At 37.2% G+C, this 23358-nt stretch overlaps 1 protein-coding gene across 3 annotated transcripts in view; it reads left to right on the top strand.

Annotated features, from left to right (window-relative positions):
* INPP4B (inositol polyphosphate-4-phosphatase type II B) overlaps nucleotides 1-23358 on the top strand; it is an 838347-nt gene that overhangs the window by 640873 nt on the left and 174116 nt on the right. For all 3 annotated transcript variants that reach the window (XM_065904252.1, XM_065904253.1, XM_065904254.1), the window contains 2 exons: nucleotides 15306-15436; nucleotides 15794-15898. In XM_065904252.1, the coding sequence (XP_065760324.1) occupies nucleotides 15306-15436; nucleotides 15794-15898 (236 nt within the window). The remainder of the gene's footprint in view (nucleotides 1-15305; nucleotides 15437-15793; nucleotides 15899-23358) is intronic.

Here is a 23358-nt window from a genome sequence, read left to right as displayed (position 1 = left end):
GAATGTAATCTTCTCCCAGGAACAACTGAAATTGTGAGAGGAGAATGACATGATTACAGTTAGAAAAAGGCAGAGAAGTGTGTAGTGGTAAAACAGTTTAGGGCATTTGTGGTTGCCTAGGCTTATCATGATGGTGGCTAAGATCTTGGTGGTTGGGGGAAAATCGTGAAATGTACAAACATTTGAAGTTTTTTTTTTTTTTTTTTTTTTTTAATGAGCTGAACTCAGCAGAATTTAGTGATGGATTATATCTGGGAGTAAGGTGTGTAGAATAATTCAAACATTTTGATCTGCATGACTGAATAGATAAGTCATCTGTGCAGTACATAGTGGTCAGGCACAAGGTTTAGAAGAAAAACTAGAGCCCTCTGTGGTTCTTAATTGAGCCAGTGGCTATTTAAACTTAAGTTAAAATTTGTTAAAATGAAATGAAATTAAGTATTTAGTTTTTCCATCACCTTAGTCACATTTTAAGTGCTCAGTAGTCACCTATGGATAGTAATCATCACAATAAAATAGCACAACTTTGGAACAGTCCCATCACACAGAGTTCTGTTGGACCACACTCATCGAGGATAACCAGCAGTAGCATCTTTAGTGAAGAGCACTACTAGTAACATAAAATCCTCCTTTCTTCCTGCTCACTGGAATTTAATGTAAGGAGTAAGAGGGCTGATATCAAGCTGTGTCATTGTCACCAAAATGCAGAAGGTTTTCTTGTTGTTGTTTTTTTTTTTTCGCAAGTTGAAGGTATATAGATATATGTTCTTGCTGTGATATCTAGTGAGAGTGAGACTGTGCTGTTTCTAGTAGAGGGTCTTTCTAACAGTGTTGAAAACATGGGCATCCTCCCTAAACACTGGGCTTCATCCCAACTTGGCTGCTTACTATCTGAATGACTTTGAGTAGATTACTTATCTTCCTTGAGTCTCAGTTTCCTCATTTGTAAAATAAGTATAGTAATAATAATAATAATAGCTACTTCCCTGGACTGTTATGCATAGAATGAGTGAACATTTGTGAAGTTCTTATTATCATACTTGGCATGAATAAGTGTAATAAGCACTATGTAAATATTTGTTAAAAAATATATAAGAATTTTGTTCAGTTGTTTGAGATTCTAACGTTTCTGGTAGCCAAGGCTGTCTGGTAAGTGCACACTTGAGCAAGCTATTTGCACCAGCTTTGTTGATCTGGGTGAAAGTGACGTTCAGATGAGTCCCTCACATGGGAGATTGCCATGCTGTCCTTCTATGGAAGAATAACTTTCTTCAGAGAAATCATGCCTGTCTGCTCATTCACTTCAGTTGTGTCCGACTCTTTGTGACCCCATTGGCCACAGTCAGTCAGGCTCCTCTCTCCATTGGATTTTCCCAGCAAGAACACTAGAGTGAGTTGCCATTTCCTCCTCCAGGGGATCTTCTTGACCCGGGATCAATCCTGCATCTCCTGCATTGCAGGCAGATTCTTTACCTTTTAGCTACTGAGGAAATCATACTCATTAGGGATTAAAAAGAGAACAAGATTTGCATTCACAAGACCTTGTGATACAAGTCTTGATTCTGCCACTTCCTCACAATATGGCATCAGACAAGTCACTGCACTGCTCACTTATATTCTCATTTGTCTAGAGCAGTGTTGTTTACTGTAACTTCCATGATGGTGGAAATGTTTTATACTGCACTGCCTACTCTGATAACATGTGACTGTTGAGTCCTTGAAATGTGCCTAGTGGGACTGAACTTTTTATTTTGTTTAGTCTGGACTTTGAAACAATTATATTTGAGGATTGTTTTAAGAAAAAGGAAAGAGATACATTCTATACCAAAGTAACCTTGATGACCTGGAAAACCTCATGGTGTCCCTCAGAGAGCTCTGCTGCCAAGAACTTTGTGGAACCTCTTGAATTACCATAAAACTCTGAAAAGGAAATGGCAACCCACTCCAGTATTCTTGCCTGGAGAATCCTATGGACAGAGGAGCCTGGCAGGCTACAGTCCACGGGGTCGCAAAGAGTTGGACATGACTAAGTAACTTCATTTTCACTTTCTTTCACTTTCTGAAACTGAACTGGGGACATCTACATTCCAGATCCAGGGGTGAGAATTCGCAGGGGTAATACCCACAAATGTTTACACTTTCTAAAAGAATGGGCAGGACTAATGGAAAGATAATGATACTGTAAGCACAAGTTCTTGCTTTACTAACCTTTCAGGTACAGTTAGTAATTTTCCTGGCTACCCAAAATGAAAAGACATGTATTAGTATATGTGGGATTTAGGATAAATTTCAGAGAATATGGATCACTTTAAGTATAAGTGGAACACTGAGCTTTAAGAAATAAAAAATAATATGAATCAGCCAGATATCAATGTATGACAAAACCCACTGAAAAAAATAAATAAATAAAATTAAAAAAAAAATAAAAACAAAAATAAAAAAAAAATTTAAAAAAAGGAAAAAAAAGAAATAATAATAATAATAAATGACCGTGTTTGACAAACTTTGGAGGGTAAGTGAGATGTTATTTACAAGTAAATAAACACCTTTATCAGGAACAGAAAATAGACTCTCAGGATGGAATAAAACATGCTCATCACTCCTCATTCTTTTTCTAATGAAGTTACCTAAAATTAAATTATAGAACTTGGCTGGTTATCAGATACAAACAGATTCTGTGATTACAACTAATTCCTGTAGTTGCCTTGAGTGTATAGTACCACAGCCACTTATTTTAATGGCAAGCAAGATCCAGAGTAAATTATTGCTCAGAATGTCCAGTCATTTTTTCCAAACTTTGCTCAGTTTTATGATATCACCTGACCACTTTATGAAATGAAGACACCCGACAGTCATTTATGGAGTCTGTTCTTTATTGACTATTTTGTATTTAATTTTTTTCCTAATGGGTAAATTTTTATGACTTCTTTCAAGTTTGATTTGAGGTCTAATTTTACTTAATGAATGAAAGTCATTTGGCTATTAAACCTGCCACCCATGTACACCCACATGTAGTTTTAGAGTGTGATAACTACCAAAAGCTCTATTTAAATTGTGTAGCTATTTTTATTTTACAAAATTGTATTACACAGCTCACTGTGGGAAAATATTTCTATTTGCTTAGATAATAACAATTTCAAATAACATGTTGATGCTTTTCTTACTGGGCTGTATCCTTTGGTAGATAAACTTTTATCAGGCTATTTGGTCTTACTACATTTTTATAAATGAATTAACTGTTACTCTTTGGCATTCTTTCTTACAATAATTACTTTTCAAACTATCAAAGATATTTGAATTTACATACCAGATTTTTTTTGTTTATTTTTGGAGGTTTGCACATAAAATAGATGCTCACATGTGGAGCTTGACCCCAGGACTAGAGCAATGTTTTGTGTATGTCCCTTAGACAAACTGAGTGTCTCTGTGGCTATTTTTCTTTTGAAGTCAGCAGAGTATTTGTAAAAAAAAGTCATGAAAGAGCCTAAACTATATTCTAGACATTTATATCTCATCACTACCCCTCAACTTCTTTTACATAAGCAGAGAGAAAGCTTTGTGGTGAAATCTCTACATACTGTGTTACTCAAGATTGTCTAGAGAAACAGAACCAGTAGGAGGTGTGTGTATGTGTGTCTGTGTGTACTCATCCTAAAATCTTCAGAGTGAGCCAGCAAGCTGGAGACCCAGGAGACACTGTGATGTGGTTTTAGTCCAAAGGCCAGCAGGCTTGAGACCCAGGAGAAGCCAGTGTCCTAGTTCAAAATCAGTCTGGCAAGAGGAGTTCTCTTCTGCTTAGCCCTTTTATTCTATGTGAGCCTTCAACTTGTTGGATGAGACCCACCCAATATAGGGAAGACAATCTGCTTTACTCAATCTATAGATTTAAATGTTAATATCATTTGAAGCACTCTCATAGACACATCTGCAAATACACTTGACCAAATATCTGATGCCTTGTGGTTCAGCAAAACTGACACACAGAATAAACCACTGCAGTAAGAAATGCTATATGAAGATACATTTCAAATCTTTCTCTGTCCCTGAGGAAGAATTAAGGAAGCCAGGGTTACAGACCTAGACCATATAAAGTTAGAGGACTCAACAGTGACACATTTATATATTACATGTATCCATTGTATTTGAAGTAGATCTCAGCATTCTACTTCAGGGTTAGTTTATATTCTGTTGTTGTTCAGTCTCCCAGTTGTGTCGACCTCTTTGTGACCCCATGGACTGCAGCACTCCAGGCCTCCCTGTCTCTAACCATCTCCCAGAGTTTGCCCAGGTTCATGTTCATTGCATCAGTGGTGCTGTCCAGCCATTTCATCCTCTGACGCCCTCTACTCCTCCTGTCCTCGATCTTTCCCAGCATCAGGGACTCTTTCAGTGAGTCAGCTGTTCTCATGAGATGACCAGAATACTGCAGCTTCAGCTTCAGCATCCATCCTTCCAATGCGTATTCAGAGTTACTTCCCTTAAGATTGACTGATTTGATCTCCTTGCTGTCCAAGGCACTTGAAGGAGTTTTCTCCAGCACCACAGTTTGAAGGCATCAATTCTTTGGTGTTCTACTTTCTTTATGGTCCAGCTCTCCCAACTGTATGGACCACTAGGAAGATCATAGCCTTGACTATAGGGTCCTTGACTACAAGAGTCAGTTTATATTCTGACTTTCTCTCAAATATCAGAAAAATCTAAGAACTACAATCTGCAAGCAGTCCTTTCATTCATTCAGTCAGCAGGCCTACATTACACACTTTCCATGGACTAAGGACTGTGGTCGAACAAAATGATAACAAAGACAAGTCTCAGGGACTCAAAGACTCAGAGCAAATTTCCCTGTGTTGGAATTCCCCCTCTTAAATACATTATCAGCAGGCTTTAAAGCTATCTTTAAAATAGAAGCTTTAAGTAGATGATAAACTTTCTCCTCTTTTAACTGTTGTTCTATTTTGGTAGTCTTAAACCTAGTTTTATTTTTTACCAGCAGAAATGTTTTTAATAGCTCTGTATAATTAGAGAGATTCAGTTAGAGCAGGTGGGTGGCTAGAGTAAGGAAAAGGGTCTGATGTTAGTTTGCTTACTTGGCTTCTCTATTGCCCCACACCCTCCCTGCTCTTTTAGCCATGACACCCAGGGGTGTAAGTAAGGAAGTCTGCAGAACTTTTTTCTGTTTAATTATCTTTCCAGTGTTTCGTGCATTATATGTGAATGTTGTAAGGCAGGTTTGGTTATTTCCCTTTTAGTTTATATGACTCATTTTGTGTTCAGTGATTCCTCTTTATTCTTCCAGGAGTCCTTTGGTTTGTTTTTTTCTCTTGGGGGGGGGGTGGTGGTCTCATTTTCTCTCTATGTTATTTAATAGCCTGCATTTTCAAGGTTGTTATATACTTAATTGTGTGTTTCACATTTTGGAAAATTCAGCAGGTCATAAGAACTTCCAGGAACTACTTAAAATTTTCCTGCAGAGGGAAAGCATGTATTTTTGAAATATTTAAACAAGGCAAGATGAAATAAACCATATAGACAAAAAGTGCCCCATCAGGTTATTTCCAGAGTGCTGTATGAATATTTCATCAACTATCAAGAATGTCAAACTTTACAGTTGAAATGTCAAGAACCATAGAGCATTAGATATTTCTCAAGTAGGCTTTAGCAATCACCTGTCTCCTTTGGAGACTTATTTTATATAATCTGCCTTTTATTTTTGTAGGTAGCCAAGTGAAAGTGGATGGATGGCAGTAAGTGCCAAAAGAACTTTAACATGTAACCGGCCTAAGCTTATTAATATTTGAATATTCAGTCTTTTCAACTTTCTGTGCCTCGCTATTAGAGTCTTGGAGAATCAGAAGGAGTTAGAGACTAGCTAGAAGATTTGTTTTAAAAATAGAACTTTAGTAAGAGTAGAGTAGGAAATTCATAAAAAATTGTATGTTTTCTAGCAGGACAGGAGATTTTCCAGAAATTTTTGTTTTTATTGTTGTAGGATAACAACTGAAAGAGACAGCTTTGTTTTTTTCATTTATTTTTATTAGTTGGAGGCTAATTACAATATTATAGTGGTTTTTGCCATACATTGGCATGAATCAGCTGTGGATTTACATGTGTTCCCCATCCCGATCCCCCCTCTCGCCTCCCTCCCCATCCCATCCCTCTGGGTCTTCCCAGTGCACCAGCTTTTGAAAGCAGAAGCTGTTGTTACTGTGAGTAAAACGAAGAAGTTTATAGGTGGGCAAGGAGTGTTTTAAAAAATATTTTTCTATGAATTCAAAATACATTTACAGAGCTTATCACCTTTATCATTCATACCAAAGACTTAGCAAAGATGGGTAACTATGTAATTATAATGTGGATGCCAGATTTCTATTACGTAAGAGTGGCAACATGCAGGCTGGACCACAGGGGCCTTATATATGGGTCTCAGAATACTGGACACCACCATACACTTGAACACATTTTAGAGGTTAGTACTGGATACCCAGGTGCCATGCCATTCTAACTGAATGACTCAGAAATAAAAGTTCCGAATTATAACTTATCATGGGTTCAGGTTTAATATTAAGAGTACATGAAAGATTATAAATGTACTTCTACAAGTCAATAGGTCCAGGCTGTAAATGCAACTCATTCAACATATATTCTTTGAGTACCTTCAACAAACAAACAACTGTTTATTGTTTGTTATTTTGTTAATTTGTTATGTATTTCTTTGCCGTTATAGTGCAGAATTTTATGGTATGAGGAAAGTGTGTACATGGGGATTATAGTCTAAAAGTCTTATAGTATTCTAGTGACTTCTAGACTAACAAGCAGTTCTATTTAGATGCCTCCTTCTGTGAAGCAAGAGGTTTCAAACTGTTTCCTAAATTTCCTTCCAACTGTGATATTGTGTGAGTTTGTAGTTGTTGTTTTCTTATAGTCTATATCAAAAGGATATCTTAATTCTGGTATCCTATAATTTGGATTATCTAATGGGGTATTTTACAAATGAAGGAGATGCTAATAATTGCAGTGGAGTAACATAGGGTTGCTTTATCTTTAACATAAGTTGGTTCAATGACAAATAATGGGGAAAATCAGGAATACAGCACATACGTATACATACACAAAAAGACCTTTCTCATCTCTGTACGTAAGTGACTGCTATGCTTTTGAGCTGTATTTCTGATACACATGTCATTAATATACATAAAAGTCATATACACAAAAAAGTATATAATCACTATATATCATATATATTTGATGCATATGATATATAGTGGTTATATATAAAAATATATACTTATTTATATAATATATATTTACTTCTATAAAGTGTATATATATATAAATTATTACATATACATGTAAATCATTAATGGAGAAGCAAAATGTGTCAAATAGAGCCCAAGTAACAGGAACCTTTCAAAAAATCCTGTGTTGCAAGCCCTTGGGTGCATGACCATGGAGGTTCAGCCTTGGGCCTGAAAGTATCTGTGGTGAGAAATAGTTTTAGCCTGTGGAAGCTTCAGCAAATCCAGAGAAGACTCATTTCAGTGCAGACCTTTAGGGTTTTGAAATGTGCTGATGCCTCCTGCATCATCCCAGTCTAATACTGGACCCTAGTTAAGAGACAGAACTTCTGATGATGGGACACAGCTCTGGCCTGGAGCTGCCCATTATGACATAGGTACTGATGTGATCCCATTGTATGATACAGGAGTAAGGTATTGTGAGATGGGAGTAATATGTTTGGAATTGAGTTTAAGCAGATCTGGGAGGTATGAATATGTTTCATAAAGAGCTGTCCCAGAGTCTCATGTCACGACCTCATGTCAGTACCTCTATTTCATGATGCTTCTCTCTCATTCATACTTAGAACCCCATAGGAGATCTCATACGATTGACTCATGGAGGAGGAAAGAATTCAAATGCTTAAAAAGATGGGTCAGGTTGATGTGTTAGGTAGATAACGAAGGTTAGTAATGACAAAATCCATCCTGTGGGTAGATCTGAAGAACATTGTAATTATTATTCATTTAGAGAGAGAGATGGCTTCAGGCATGGATATATATTGAGTATTAGCAAAGTGAATGATCTGGAAGAAGTCAGACTAGAAGATTGGATTCAAGGAGTCTGGACAGGGGTATGGGGATGGGCTTATAGGAGTTAACACAAATACCTTTATGCCTGAGAGCCATGCTCATCAGAAAACAAATACTGCAGAAAAGGCCCTTTGCAACCAGATGGACTTTATTACCTGCCCATGGATATTAGCCAGACTCTCAGACACCCCAGAGTTTGTGAAATAGACCCAAGAATAGAATGGCCTTGGTGATAGACACAGGGGTTATACTTGAACCTAAAGGCATGGCCTCCCTCTCCAAGACTGATGTAGCTACTATTACTGCTAAATTAACATTGCATTAACATTGGCAATGGACTCAAATATTATACCATTCTGTGGGGGAGACTGAGCAACTATTTGGTGGCAGGTCAATTAAGTTGGATCCCTATGACCTTGGAGAAGGCAACAGTTAATACTGGGATATGAAATGTAGTTTGAATTTGTGTTTGCTTTTTCTGCTCATAATGCCACTGCTAGCTCCCACATCTGATGGCTCACAGAATGCCTGATCCAATGATATGCTGTCCCACATGACATTGCTCCAAGCAAAGGGCCCTTGCTACATCAAATGAGCTGCAATATGAGTTTGTAATCACGGCACTCCATTCCGCCCCTCCCCCACCCCACCCCCAGCAAAAAGCCACTGACCTGATAGAACAGTGGAATAATATTCACCTTGAAAGATTCAGCTAAGGTACCAACTTGGGCAAAAAACCTCCAGGATGAAGTTTATATACTAAATCAACAGCTCATATCAGATGTTGTGCCTGTCATAGCCAGAATAACCACCTCTAGAAGAAAGGGTGGGCCCTTATATCCAATCACAATGCCCTACTTGGAGATCCTTTCCCAATATCCTTTCCCTATAACCTTAGACTTTGCCAGTTAGAATACTGATTCTTAGAGTAGGGGCAGAGGCAGTTCTGTCAGAGGACCCAGTAAGAGTCAGAATTAACTGGGAGTTGTGTTTGATATTGCATGTGATGTGACCACCATACATTTCTAACTAAATGGACCAGGAGAGATAGTAAGAGGTACTGTGCTCATCTCCATAAGGAAACAGGGCTACTGTGTCACAATCTGAGCCAAGAAAAATATGACTAGAACTCAGAGGTGTTCCATGTCCAAATAATTGGGAAACTGCCACAACTAAAATTCCATGAAAGAAAGAAAACGAAGAGCCTAATCTCTTGGGATTAAGATCTAGATAACCTCACAAGGCAGCATCCCAGACCAGCTGAAGTGCCAGTAGAGTCGGAGCAAATCTGGAGTGAGTGGTAGAAAAGATGGGTGATCAGCATCAGTTAAGGCCCCCAAATCAGCCCGAGAATCAACTATCGTACTTGGTGTACTGCTTCTATTTAAATCTTTGGGAAATTGCAACTGGCCATCACTTGGAAGGATTGTACTTGAACTTCCTTCCTGGGGAAGATGAAGAATGTTGTTCTACATGCTATCTGGATTTCATAAAATGATGCAGGTGAACCTGAATTATGCAAGAGGTTTGCCTGTCCTGGGCCCAGTTTATGTGCTTTTCTATGCCTACTCAAAGAGTCTGAAATGCAGTACTTGGATGCAATCTCAAAAACGACAGAATGATCTCTGTTCATTTCCAAGGCAAACCATTCAATATCACGGTAATCCAAGCCTATGCCCCAACCAGTAATGCTGAAGAAGCCAAAGTTGAACGGTTATATGAAGACCTACAAGACCTTTTAGAACTAACACCCAAAAAAGATGTCCTTTTCATTATAGGGGACTGGAATGCAAAAGTAGGAAGTCAAGAAACACCTGGAGTAACAGGCAAATTTGGCCTTGGAGTACGGAATGAAGCAGGGCAAAGGCTAATAGCGTTTTGCCAAGAGAACGCACTGGTCATAGCAAACACCCTCTTCCAACAACACAAGAGAAGACTCTACACATGGAAAACACCGAAATCAGATTGATTATATCCTTTGCAGCCAAAGATGGAGAAGCTCTACACAGTCAGCAAAAACAAGACCTGGAGCTGACTGTGGCTCAGATCATGAACTCCTTATCACCAAATTCAGACTTAAACTGAAGAGAGTAGGGATAACCACTAGACCATTCAGGAATGACCTAAATCAAGTCCCTTATGACTATACAGTGGAAGTGAGAAATAGATTTAAGGGACTAGATCTGATAGACAGAGAGCCTGATGAACTATGGATGGAGGTTCGTGACACTGTACATGAGACAGGGATCAAGACCTTCCCCATGGAAAAGATATGCAAAAAGGCAAAATGGTTGTCTAAGGAGGCCTTACAAATAGCTGTGAAAAGAAGAGAAGCAAAAAGCAAAGAAGAAAAGGAAAGATATTCCCATTTGAATGCAGAGTTCCAAAGAATATCCAGGAGAGATAAGAAAGCCTTCCTCAGCGATCAATGCAAAGAAATACAGAAAAACAACAGAATGGGAAAGACAAGAGATCTCTTCAAGAAAATCAGAGATGCCAAGGGAATATTTCATGCAAAAATGGACTCAATAAGGGACAGAAATGGTATGGACCTAACAGAAGCAGAAGATATTAAGAAGAGGTGGCAAGAATACACAGAAGAACTGTACAAAAAAGATCTTCACGACCCAGATAATCACAATGGTGTGATCACTGACCTAGAGCCAGACATCCTGGAATGTGAAGTCAAGTGGGCCTTAGAAAGCATCACTACAAACAAAACTAGTGGAGGTGATGGAATTCCAGTTGAGCTATTTCAAATCCTGAAAGATGATGCTGTGAAAGTGCTGCACTCAATACGCCAGCAAATTTGGAAAACTCAGCAGTGGCCACAGGACTGAAAAAGGTCCGTTTTCATTCCAATCCCCAAGAAAGGCAATCCCAAAGAATACTACCGCACAACTGCACTCATCTCACATGCTAGTAAAGTAATGCTCAAAATTCTCCAAGTCAGGCTTCAGCAATACGTGAACCGAGAACTTCCAGATGTTCAAGCTGATTTTAGAAAAGGCAGAAGAACCAGAGATCAAATTGTCAATATCTGCTGGATCATCGAAAAAGCAAGAGATTTCCAGAAAAACATCTATTTCTGCTTTATTGACTAGGCCAAAGCCTTCGACTCTGTGGATCACAATAAGCTGTGGAAAATTCTGAAGGAGATGGGAATATCAGACCACCTGACCTGCCTCTTGAGAAACCTATATGCAGGTCAGGAAGCAACAGTTAGAACTGGACATGTAACAACAGACTGGTTCCAAATAGGAAAAGGAGTATGTCAAGGCTGTATATTGTCACCCTGCTTATTTAACTTCTATGCAGAGTACATCATGAGAAACGCTGGGCTGGAAGAATCACAAGCTGGAATTAAGATTGCTGGGAGAAATATCAATAACCTCAGATATGCAGATGATACCACCCTTATGGCAGAAAGTGAAGAAAAACTAAAAAGCCTCTTGATGAAAGTGAAAGAGGAGAGTGAAAAAGTTGGCTTAAAGCTCAACATTCAGAAAACTAAGATCATGGCATCTGGTCCCGTCACCTCATGGGAAATAGATGGGGAGACAGTGGAAACAGTGACAAGCTTTATTTTTTTGGGCTCCAAAATCACTGCAGATGGTGACTGCAGCCATGAAACTAAAAGACTCTTACTCCTTGAAAGGAAAGTCATAACCAACCTAGATAGCATATTATAAAGCAGAGACATTACTTTGCCAACAAAGGTCCGTCTGGTCAAGGCTATGGTTTTTCCAGTGGTCATGTATGGATGTGAAAGTTGGACTGTGAAGAAAGCTGAGCACCGAAAAATTGATGCTTTTGAACTGTGGTGTTGGAGAAGACTCTTGAGAGTCCCTTGGACTGCGAGGAGATCCAACCAGTCTGTCCTGAAGGAGATCAGTCCTGGGTGTTCATTAGAAGGACTGATGTTGAAGCTGAAACTCCAATACTTTGGCCACCTCATGCGAAGAGCTGACTCATTGGAAAATACCCTGATGCTGGGAGGGATTGGGGGCAGAAGGAGAAGGGGATGACAGAGGATGAGATGGCTGGATGGCATCACCGACTCGATGGGCATGAGTTTGAGTGGACTCCGGGAGTCTGTGATGGACAGGGAGGCCTGGCATGCTGCGATTCATGGGGTCGCAAAGAGTCGGACACGACTGAGCGACTGAACTGAACTGATGCCTACTCACCCCCAACATGTCTTCAGCTTTTGACCACTTGCTCGATCGAGAGCCACAGCTAGTGCCACCACTTTCTCCTTATCTCCTAATTCCATCAGTTTATCAGTCTCCCTTAAGGTGAAGACCAGCCATTGTCGTGACCCCAAAGATATCAGCCATGGAAATATCCAGAGTGAATCTGTATGGCTTTCCAGACCAGACCCAGGAAAATTCTGTCTCCACTGGGATATTACTCCCCAGTTGCTGCCCAGAGGAGACAGATTATACTACTGGAGGTATGAAGGAGTTAATGTCCATGGAGGCCTTTATCAGTGAACTAAAGAAGATGGTAAGGAACTGGTATAAATAAATATACTTTTCCTCCACCTAGATATTCTTTCCAAAGAGGAGAAATTCCATTATGACTTCTCTGGAGTTGTTCCATGTGGTCAAGTAACCAGCTTTGTTTTCTTGTGAGGTTCTTCCCAGCTCATTAACAGACCACCTTATGTCTGCTTTTGCTTTTTCCTTTCAACCCTTCTCTTTTTTCCTCCCTCTGGCTGACCTGGGATTGTTTGATCTCAGGCCCTGCCTTCGAGAAAGCAAGGCTCTTAAACTCAAAAGTTTTTGCTTACCAATTCAAAATTAAACTATGGTACAAACAACCCTAGCCTTCCTGATTGAAAAGCTTGCTGATTTTGGTGCACCCAATTATATTCACTATTTTAATGTGTTAATGTAATTTTTTTTGGTAGTACTAGTGATAAAGAGCCCACCTGCCAATTCTGGAGATGTAAGAGACATGGGTTCAGTCCCGGTGTCAGAAAGATCCCCTGAAGGAGGACATGGCAGCCCACTCAAGTATTCTTGCCTGGAGAATCTCATGGACAAAGGAGCCTGGTGGGCTACAGTCCATAGGGTTGCCAAGAGTCGGACACAACTAAAGTAACTTAGCAAGCAATGTAATTTTTTCTTTTTTAAAAATCTTACAGTGCCTTTTTTCCTCTGCCCCATTTTGTTTTATGCATTTTTCATTGCTCTGGTTTATTACACCTTTATTCTATAGTTCTCTTACATTTGAACTTTTTTTTTTTTTTTTAATGCAGAAAAACCTTATGCTGGTTGGTTGTCACTTTCAGGATGTATATCTGTTGAATGTTTTCTTGGGAGAAACATGCAGTAAATGTCAGGTTTCATCTACGTATTCCTGTATATAAGTTTTGACATACTGGAGGAATATAATACATTTTAAATATCAGTTTACAGATTTCCTCCCTGCTTCCCTATAGAACACTAAGCTTTTCAGACCACACTTTGTCAGATTTGTCTTAGGCAGGGAGGTATATTCCATCGTAGTATTCCACGCCATAGTCAGGGACTTTACAATCACCGCTTCCCTTTCTCACCACTCCCCCTTATAGTTATTATTTCTGATAGAGATTCAGGGACAACATACATTGTAAACCCTTGGTACATTCATTAGTATTAAACAGGAATACTAAGTTAATATTTCTATTATAACCATATATTGAAAATAAAGCTCAAAATCTTACCTAGTAAGCTGATGTATCACATTTGCTATATACCTCAGATTTGACCTAAGCCCCCGAGTTCTAGACTTGGGTATCTTCAGCTTTTTAAATTATGTGTTTGTTTTGGTTGTTGCCACTTTGTCCTGAGTTTGAACACCCTGTCATCTGAGTCCACACAGAGAACTTGCCTCTCTAATTCTTCAACCTTCCCTCCTAATCCCCGTTCTGCCATGAACTTCCCTTCCTCTAATTGTCCATTGATTAATTACCTCTGTGAATGTTGTGTGATGAAAGCTAATCTATGGAAGAATTGAGACTGAGATTAATGTTCACAGAGATTATAAAGACCTCAGGTGGAAGATGCAGCAATACTATATTGCATTCCTGTTGAAACAAAGCAAAGCAGCTACAGGAATTTGAAAGCAAGTCACATTTTTGCACACCATCCATTATTCTTGCATTTAACAGGATGTTAAAGATTCTACATCTTCTGAATTTATTAGCTTGGTATTTAGCATGTTTCACAGCCAAAATAGCAAAGACGGTTCATTATTGCTGGTTAAATTAGCCTCATGAAAATGTTGTTGGTAAAAGGTTACAGAAATGAATAAGAAATCTAACCAAGCAGCATATTAAATCATTTATCATTATAATTTAAAAAGGCATTCTGATGATTTAAATTAACTTGGCTAAAGGGTAGAGAATTAGATAAAAGTTAATAATTAAAACCTAGATGACTTGATTAGGTCTTTTGATAAAGATGGGACAAAATATAGGCATATAGTATTTACTTAAATTGTCCTTGGCAGAAATTAAGACCAATAAAATCATACTTGATCATACTATTTATGGGCTTTAAAAGAATTATAGCTATATTATACATAAACTAGATTATCTGAATAGCTTCAGATATGGTTAGATAGCTCATTCCAGATAATTTTAGTTTGAATAGTCAAAGCCTAGAATTTAGTTATTTTTCTATTGAGGTTTTCTATTTTGATTTAAAAAAAAAACAAAACAAAACTGAATGGCCTCTCTATATATTAAGGGTAGTAAGTCTTTGTCATCTTTGTGAAATTCTTGTCAATAAATTAAATATACTTTATTCCTTGATATATAGAACCGTAGGTTTCCCTGGTGACTCAGTGGTAAAGAACCCACCTGCAACGCAGGAGACGTGGGTTCAATCCCCAGGTTGGGAAGGTCCCCTGGTTGAGGGCATGACAACCCACTCCAGTATTCTTGCCTGGAAAATCCAATGGACAGAGGAGCCTGGCGGGCTGTGGTCCGTAGGGTCACAAAGAGTCAGACACGACTGAGTGACTGAGCATACAGAACTTTTAATTTTTGTGTGGGCTAAACGATTCATATCTTCCTTTGTGTTAAAATGATTTTTTTCCTAATAAGCACAAAGTTTTCCTGAAAGGGATGGTCAGTCAATTAGTTTGGCAATCCTGACAAAGCATTTTGTATGGATGGATTTAAGATAACAATCAATGTTTTCTCTTCTTTTCCATACTTAACAGAAACCAGGAGCTAAAAGAACTTGGTGAGCTTTCTCCACACTGGGACAATCTACGAAAAAACGTCCTCACTCACTGTGATCAAATGCTGAATATGTACCAAGACATTCTGACAGAACTCAGCAAGGAAACAGGTGTGAAATCAATGACTTCACATATTCAAAGTGAAATGAATTTCATGTATGTTATGTGAAAGCAATCATAAGTATTATTATGAATATAGAAAAGCCAATTTTTTTTTTAAATTTTCAACTCTACCATCTTGACATGAAAAGCAAAGAAGAAAAAATTGTACTTTTTTCCCTCATGGCATCATTTATGGGTAACAGAATTTTTTTTTAATTAAATTTCTGAGGAAAAAAAAGCACCTCGTGCAGGAAATATTTTTCTTCTGAACTTTTATATCAGATGGACTTTTCAATACCTGTTTGTGCACTCACACACAAATGCACATACCTATTTACTAATGATATTCAATTTTTTCCACCTAGGGTCCTCTTTCAAATCAAGCAGCAGCAAAGGAGAAAAAACATTAGAATTTGTTCCAATAAATCTACATCTGCAAAGAATGCACGTACACAGCCCTCACTTGAAAGGTAGGGATATAGTTTTATTTTTCCAATGGACAAATCATGTTGGTGTGTACTTCTTTAAATGGCTTGACTTTTGGAAGAATTTAAAATCCTAGCAGTTATACAAAGATGAAGATGAAACAGTTGAAGCTGATAATGACCTTAAACACTGCGAGAGAAACCACTGTATTTTCGTTGCTGTGTTTCTGGACAACGCTTTGTAAATACGGTGCTTGGACTCAGTTGCCAGTAACTACACAAAATAAGTATTAGCTTCCTGAAGTATGTTCAGCAATTCCTAATAGCCTACCATTGTGCTACTATTTGAATAAGAAAAAAAGGTAAAACAAGACTGGTTCATTTTGTATCTACCCTGAAAAACCAAAGTCCAAAGGTGGACTGAAAGGCTGTTTCTCTGACTTAGTGGTGACTACCAACAGGATCACCCCTTCTCTAGGAGAAGTGGATTTATCAGAAAGTGGTAGAGTATTTTGATGTACTCAGTTTTGAGATACATTTTTCAAGAAAATACATTTAAATTTTCATAACATACTTAAATAGCTGTAGAGTGAATGATAAGATGTTGCTGCTACATAATTCCCTGCCATTTTCTCAGTATAAAGTATATTTTAAGTTTTCTTCTCATTTCCCTTTTTCTTTAACTTATTGCTGTATCATTTTTTGTGAATATTTGGGGGAGCCATCTGCCACTATTTATCAGCAAAAGGACCATATTATGATGTTTGTCCAGCAACTTTGTTAATGATGCCATCCACATCCTTTACCTCTGAAAGCTCTCTCTGTGTGAATAATAAATTCTATGGTCATCCTACTCATCTTCCTAGATAGCCAAAAGTTCCTTTAGATTGTCAATCTTTCATGCTAAGTCTATCAACATATACATACAAACATGCACATAGTCATTCACAGATGCATCTTCAAAAGCATTCTAACACACAATTTTGCAGCCATTGTCACAATAGAGAGGTTCAATCAGTTCAGTTGCTCAGTCGTGTCTGACTCTGCGACCCCATGGACTACAGCACACCATGCTTCCCTGTCCATTACCAGCTCCCAGAGCTTCCTCAAACCCATGTCCATCGAGTTGGTGATGCCATCCCACCATCTATCTCATCCTCTGTCATTCCCTTCTCCTCCTGCCTTCAATCTTTCCCAACATCAGGGTCTTTTCAAGTGAGTCAGTTCTTCTTATCAGGTGGCCAAACTATTGGAGTTTCACCTTCAGTATCAGTCCTTCCAATGAATATTCAGAACTGATTTCCTTTGAGATGGACTGGTTGGATCTCCTTGCAGTCCAAGAGACTCCAACAAGAGTCTTCTCCAACACCACAGTTCAAAATAGAGAGGTTAGACTTTTTTTAAAAAGTTAAAATGAAATCTGTCTACTTTAAAATTACCTGAAGTTTTGTAATCAAAAACATTTGCATAAGTTTGTGTATACTGATTGTCTATACACAACTAGCTAACACACAAATTCAAACGTAATTAAAATCATTCTGATTGTATTATTGATGTGAGTGAAAGTTGTTCAGTCATGTCCAACTCTTTGTGACCCTCTGGATTATATAGTCCATGGAATTCTCCAGGCCAGGATACGGGAGTGGGTAGCCTTTCCCTTCTCCAGGGGATCTTCCCAATCCAGGGATCAAACCCAGGTCTCCCTCATTGCAGGCAGATTCTTTACCAGCTGAGTCACCAGGGAAGCCCATTGTTGTATTATAAACATATTATAATTATATTGATTATTTATATTTAATTATAATTGTAATTACATCATCATATACCTTATCAAGTATCTGAAATTTTAACATGCATCCTGTTCACCAAAAATTATGTCAAATGAAAACACTGAATTAAAAGCAAGATGGATTGGCCCTAAGGCATTTAGGAGCTCTTCCTTGATTACTTGTGTCTATTAATGATTTGAACATGTGTTAGTTGCTCAGTCTTGTCCGACTCTTTGTGACCCCATGGACTGTACAGCCCACCAGGCTCTTCTGACCATGGGATTTTCCAGGCAAGGATTCTGGAGTGGGTTGCCGTTTTCTTCTCCACGGGATCTTCCTGACCTGGGGATCAAACCCGGGTCTCCTGCATTGCAGTCAGATGCTTTACCATCTGACCTACTGAACATAACAACATCTAATGGTTTTTAAAAATCATCGAAAAAAAGTCATAAAGAAGCTAGGACATTCAAAATCTATCTGGCAACCAACATAATTTTTTTTCTAATAGCCAATATGAAGAGACTTTTATGATACAGTACCAAGTTAAGTTTATATATTTTGAAGTATAATAGAATTTCAGCTTTACCACTTTATGTTTGACCTTAAGCCTGTTATTTAATCTTTCTAAGCAGTGTTGTTCCTGTCCTGATTAAGTGACCTAGAGCATGTAAAACATATAGAATCAGCAATAATAGTTTTTGTGATACATGTGATAGTTGCCATCACTGGAACAAAGCAGATTATCAGTTTTTTCATGACAGGTAAAATTGGAGGAAAGTAATCAGTTTAAAGCCTATTAAGACACACTGAAATCTTCAAAAAAGTAGCCACATTTAGAGAAACGATGATTTAGAGAGGCATTTTGGAAAAATCATCACTTGCAAGTTCTATGACAGATGAAATAAAAAGAAGAGAGAAAATGATAACTCAAGTTACAGCTATGGATGGATAGCAGTATCATTAAACCAAATAGTCTGTTGGAGACAAAGATATGAATTTATACTTAAATATCTGTTCAAATATTTGATGACGATCCTTAAAATACTTCCAGTATACAAAGTGAAATTATTAGCTAAGTGGGCTTTTACTTTCTACTTACTTCTTAAAAACAAAAGAACCATTTATATTATGCTGTTTTTTCCCAGGTTAATATCTGAAAATAGACTAGAGTGAACTGGTATGATACAAGGCATTAAATTATTTAAGTGTTGTTTCTTAGCTTAATCTTTAGCTTTCTTTAGTTTTCTTTGTTGATATATCACCTGATCCTCAGTCTTTGCATGTCATTCCCCTTTATGTCTTTATATCATCTTCTGTGTCTGCTTCAATGTCCAAATGTCCCCTTTAAGGACATACCAGATTAGGTCATGTTGGATTACGACCTGCTCTAATTACCTTATTTCAACTTGATTGCATCTCTGTAAACCTTATTTCCAATTAAGGTCATAGTCGAAAATACCTTTCTGAGGGGAGGGTGGGCACAATTCAACCCATAATAAGATATATAAAAGAATTTTTTATTTGTGATGACAAATACCAAACAGTAGAGAGTAAAGCTAGATTTTGAAGTTACAGAACTAGGGTGTGCGTGCTCAGTCACTAACTCATGTCCAACTCTGCGACCCTATGGATTGTAGCCAACCAGGCTCCTCTGCCCATGGAATTTTCCAGGCAGGAGTACTGGAGTGGGTTACCATTTCCTCCTTCAGGGGCTCTTCCTGACTCAGGGATCAGACTCACGTCTCCTGTGTCTCTTGCATTGGCAGGCGAGAGAAATAGGGTACAACTCATCAACTAGAGAGTTTTTCACATGTTTTCAGAAAGGCTAATTTCTTTCTTTGAACACCTAAGGGAAAAAATGTGCAAAAAGACTAGAGATTAATTAAAATTAATTAAATCAAAAATTAATTTGAAAGTACTGAATTCTATTACATATAAATTTTCCCCCAAGGCTACTCACATATCATATATATGTGTATGTGTATATATATATATATATATATATGAGACATGCAAGTCCTACATATAACATAAAATTTGTATGTATTAAAATATTTATGTTTTTGTAATTTTAAACATTATCTTAAATTGAAATTCAGTTAAAGTAGGTGCTTTCTGAATGAGATCACCAACTCTATATTATCATAGAAATTAAAAACTTGACAGACTTTTGGGAGCTCTACGCCTTACTTTTCCTAGTTTGACCAAATTCATAACCTTTCTGAGCTTTGATTTTCTTTATTTGCAAAGTATAATGTTTATAAATGGTAGTCAATCAGATTTTCTACTTATATAGCATATTTTTAATAGCAGATTAAATGAATCATAGTTAAATGTATTTAAGATCTATAGTTACTGATTTGAACATTTAGCTGAATTACAGACAACATTTTGCAAGGTAATGATGCAAGTAAGATACGCCAAGCCTTGGTATTTCACTGGTGAATTATTTCGATGTAGTACACATCTCTTTTCATTCTTACCATTAGTAAATTGCATCTATGCACATTTGATTAATCTATCTGCTATATTTGGAGAGGTAGTTTTGCAAACAGTAGCAGGAAGATTCACCAAAGACAAGGCTAATGTCTAGCTCTTGAAACAGCTAACTGAGCGAAACTAATGTTGTCATGTCTCATACTGACAAATGAAATAACCTTCATTTAACTTCAGGTGCCCCCAGATCCATTAAATGAATTTTTCATCCTTATCCATTGCTTATATGCAGCAAATAGAATAGCCACCCCTGTAGCGATCTTAGCAGCTTTGACTACAATAACACAAAGCCCTGGAATGAAGAAGACAGTTTCCATCTCCAGTATATTTTCCTTTCATAGAAAAATAGTTGTGAATATTACACATTATGGATTCTTGTGATATTCTATGTTTAAGTTATTTTATATGTGACACATATATAATAGTATATAGTACATAGAAAAGAAGGGGAGGAAGGAAGAAAGGAGGGAAGAAATGAAGGAAAAAAAGGAAAAAAGAAACTACTATATTATACTGTAAAGCTGCAGTTGGAATCAGGTGCAAGATCGGCCTGGATTTACTGTTTAATATGGATGAGTCAGCTGACTTTTCTGCCCCTTACTCTTCTAATCTCTACACAGGCAGAGCTATTAAGTGCTCCCGCGTTTCTGTATCTCAAGAGCCTGGGTATATCACCTTATCAATGAAGCACAATTATCTTGTAGATGTATTTAATGGTGATGCCAACCTGCTTGGAGTATTTTGAAACAGATTTCCCTTAAAATTCCCTATTGTCTTGTGATTCATATCCAATTCATTTTGTGGGCCATTTTAAAGTCAGGGTTTATGTTTTAAACCTTGAAGTGAGATCAGCAGGTCTACATTTTTTCTTCATCAGCACTATTTTTATAGTTGTAGGAATATGAAAGAGATCTTCTGGGAAAAAATAGACTTATTATCTCATTTTATTAATAAGTGGCTCTTAAAAGGCTATAAGGTAGCCCTACTATTAGATTTCAAACAACCTAGTATCTTTAGCTTAAGGAGACTCAACAGCTTGAACTCCACTTTCCTTATATGGTGCAGGAGATGCCATTTTCCTGAAGCCAACAAATTTTTGAAATACAAAATATCAAAGAAAATATGCATATTATTTTTTTAAAAGAGAATAAGATTTTATAACATTTATTTAAAATAACTTTCCTATAAAAGTTTAGCTTTTTTCCTATAAAATGGAAACCTTTTTCTATAAAATGCTTAACTTTCCTCTAAAATAAAAGGCCCATCTATATTTTTATAATTGTCTCAGTACCAAAAATCTGAAAGTTAAGGGCTATTCATATCACAAAAGATAATGTAAGGAGGATAAAATGAGGAACATCTTAAAATGAGACAAATACACTGATCAGATTATCTTAGAATTTTAATGTTTTGATTGATTCTTTTTTTGTAGCCTATGTGATTTTTCCTAGAGAAAAGCAATCAGTTGCAGCTAATTCTAACTAAATTGAAAGGAATAAAACTGCTCCTAGGATATATTTAAAATATGCTGTTGAATAGAATGAATAACTGACTTCAGTGAGCATTTTAGAATATATAACATTTTTCAATTTTATTTTATTTTTAAATTAAATTTTATTGGAATATAGTTGCTTTACAGTGTTGTGTTAGTTTCTCTGATGAAGTGAATTCTTTTATATATATATGTGTTTACCTCCTCTTCTTTGGATTTCCTTCCTGTTTAGGCTGCCACAGAGCAATGAGTAGAGTTCTCTGAGCTATACAGTAGGTTCTTATTAGTCATCTGTACTGTTGTATCTATACATACTATCAATATTGTGTATATATCAATCCCAGTCTCGAAATTCATCCCACCCCTCCCCTTTCCCCTGGGTCTATACATTTGTTTTCTATGTCTGTGTCTCTATTTCTGGTTTGCAAATAAGATCATCTATACCATTTTTCTCAATTCCACGTATATGCATTAATATGCAGTATTTGTGTTTCTCTTTCTGACTTACTTCACTCTGTATGACACTCTCTAGGTCCATCCATATCACTTCAAATCACCCAATTTTGTTCCTTTTATGGCTGTGTAATATTTCTTTGTATGTATGCACCAGATTTTCTTTATCCACGCCTCTGTTGAGGAATCTTCCCTGTCATAGCTGTTGTGAGTAGCGCTGCTGTGAACACTGGGGCGCATGTGTCTTCTGAAATTACGCTTTTCTCTGGGTGTATGCCCAGTAGTGGGATTGCTGGATCACAGAGTAGTTCTATTTTTAGTTTTTAAAGGCATGTCCCTACTGTTCTCCATAGTGGCTGTATCAGTTTATCACTAATATGTTTTTTAATAATTCATCTTTATAAAATCTAAATATGTAAAATACATGCTTTCTAAGAGTTTTGTTTTTTTTTTAAGCCAGAACAAGTTAAGTTTAATAGCTGGTTGACACTCGAAGATGTCCATAAGACAAGTTAGGAACTGGATAGTTTAGTGTGGAAGAAGTCAGACTAGCCAGAGATGGAGATTTTATAGGCTTCTGTAAAAATATAGCGTTAAAACTAAAAGAGATGAGTTCATAAATAGAAAATAGAATAGAAAAGAGTAAAAGTCAGAATTTTGGATATGAAAGAGCTTGTTCATAACTTTGGAGGTTCTTAACTATAGATGAGTTTTAAAGAATGCTAGTTTCTTCATTTAGACTTAAAGATAAATAATTGTCTCTTTTTTGAGTGGAGCATGTTTGAGTCACTTGGTTCTCTTCTTTTGTCTACTGTTTCAAAGTATCTTAGTTCCTGCATAGATGACTAGGATTCCCAACATTTCAGTGAGATGGATGAATAAAGAGAAGGTTTCTGTTCCTAGAAAGTAGCTTCAGAGGATGCCTGAAACTATGGATAAATTGAAGAGACAGATTCTCCATGAAGCTAGCAAAGCTTAGGTTCAAGCCTTTTCATGTGCATGGGCTTCTTTATAAGACCCTTTATAATTTCATGGCTGCAGTCACAATCTGCAGTCATTTTGGAACTCAAGAAAATAAAGTCTGTCACTGTTTCCATTGTTTCTCCATCTATTTGCCATGAAGTGATGGGACCAGATGCCATGATTTAATTTTTTTGAATATTGAGTTTTAAGTTAGCTTTTGCACTCTCTTTCACCTTCATCAAGACGCTCTTTAGTTCCTCTTCACTTTCTGCCATAAGGATGGTATCATCTGCATATCTGAGGTTACTGATATTTCTCCCTGTAATCTTGAT

The sequence above is a fragment of the Muntiacus reevesi genome, chromosome 13 (assembly GCF_963930625.1).
Source record: "Muntiacus reevesi chromosome 13, mMunRee1.1, whole genome shotgun sequence".
Lineage (NCBI taxonomy): Eukaryota > Metazoa > Chordata > Mammalia > Artiodactyla > Cervidae > Muntiacus > Muntiacus reevesi.
Note: the sequence above shows the minus strand (reverse complement) of the source record. Positions and strands in the feature narration are given on the sequence as shown.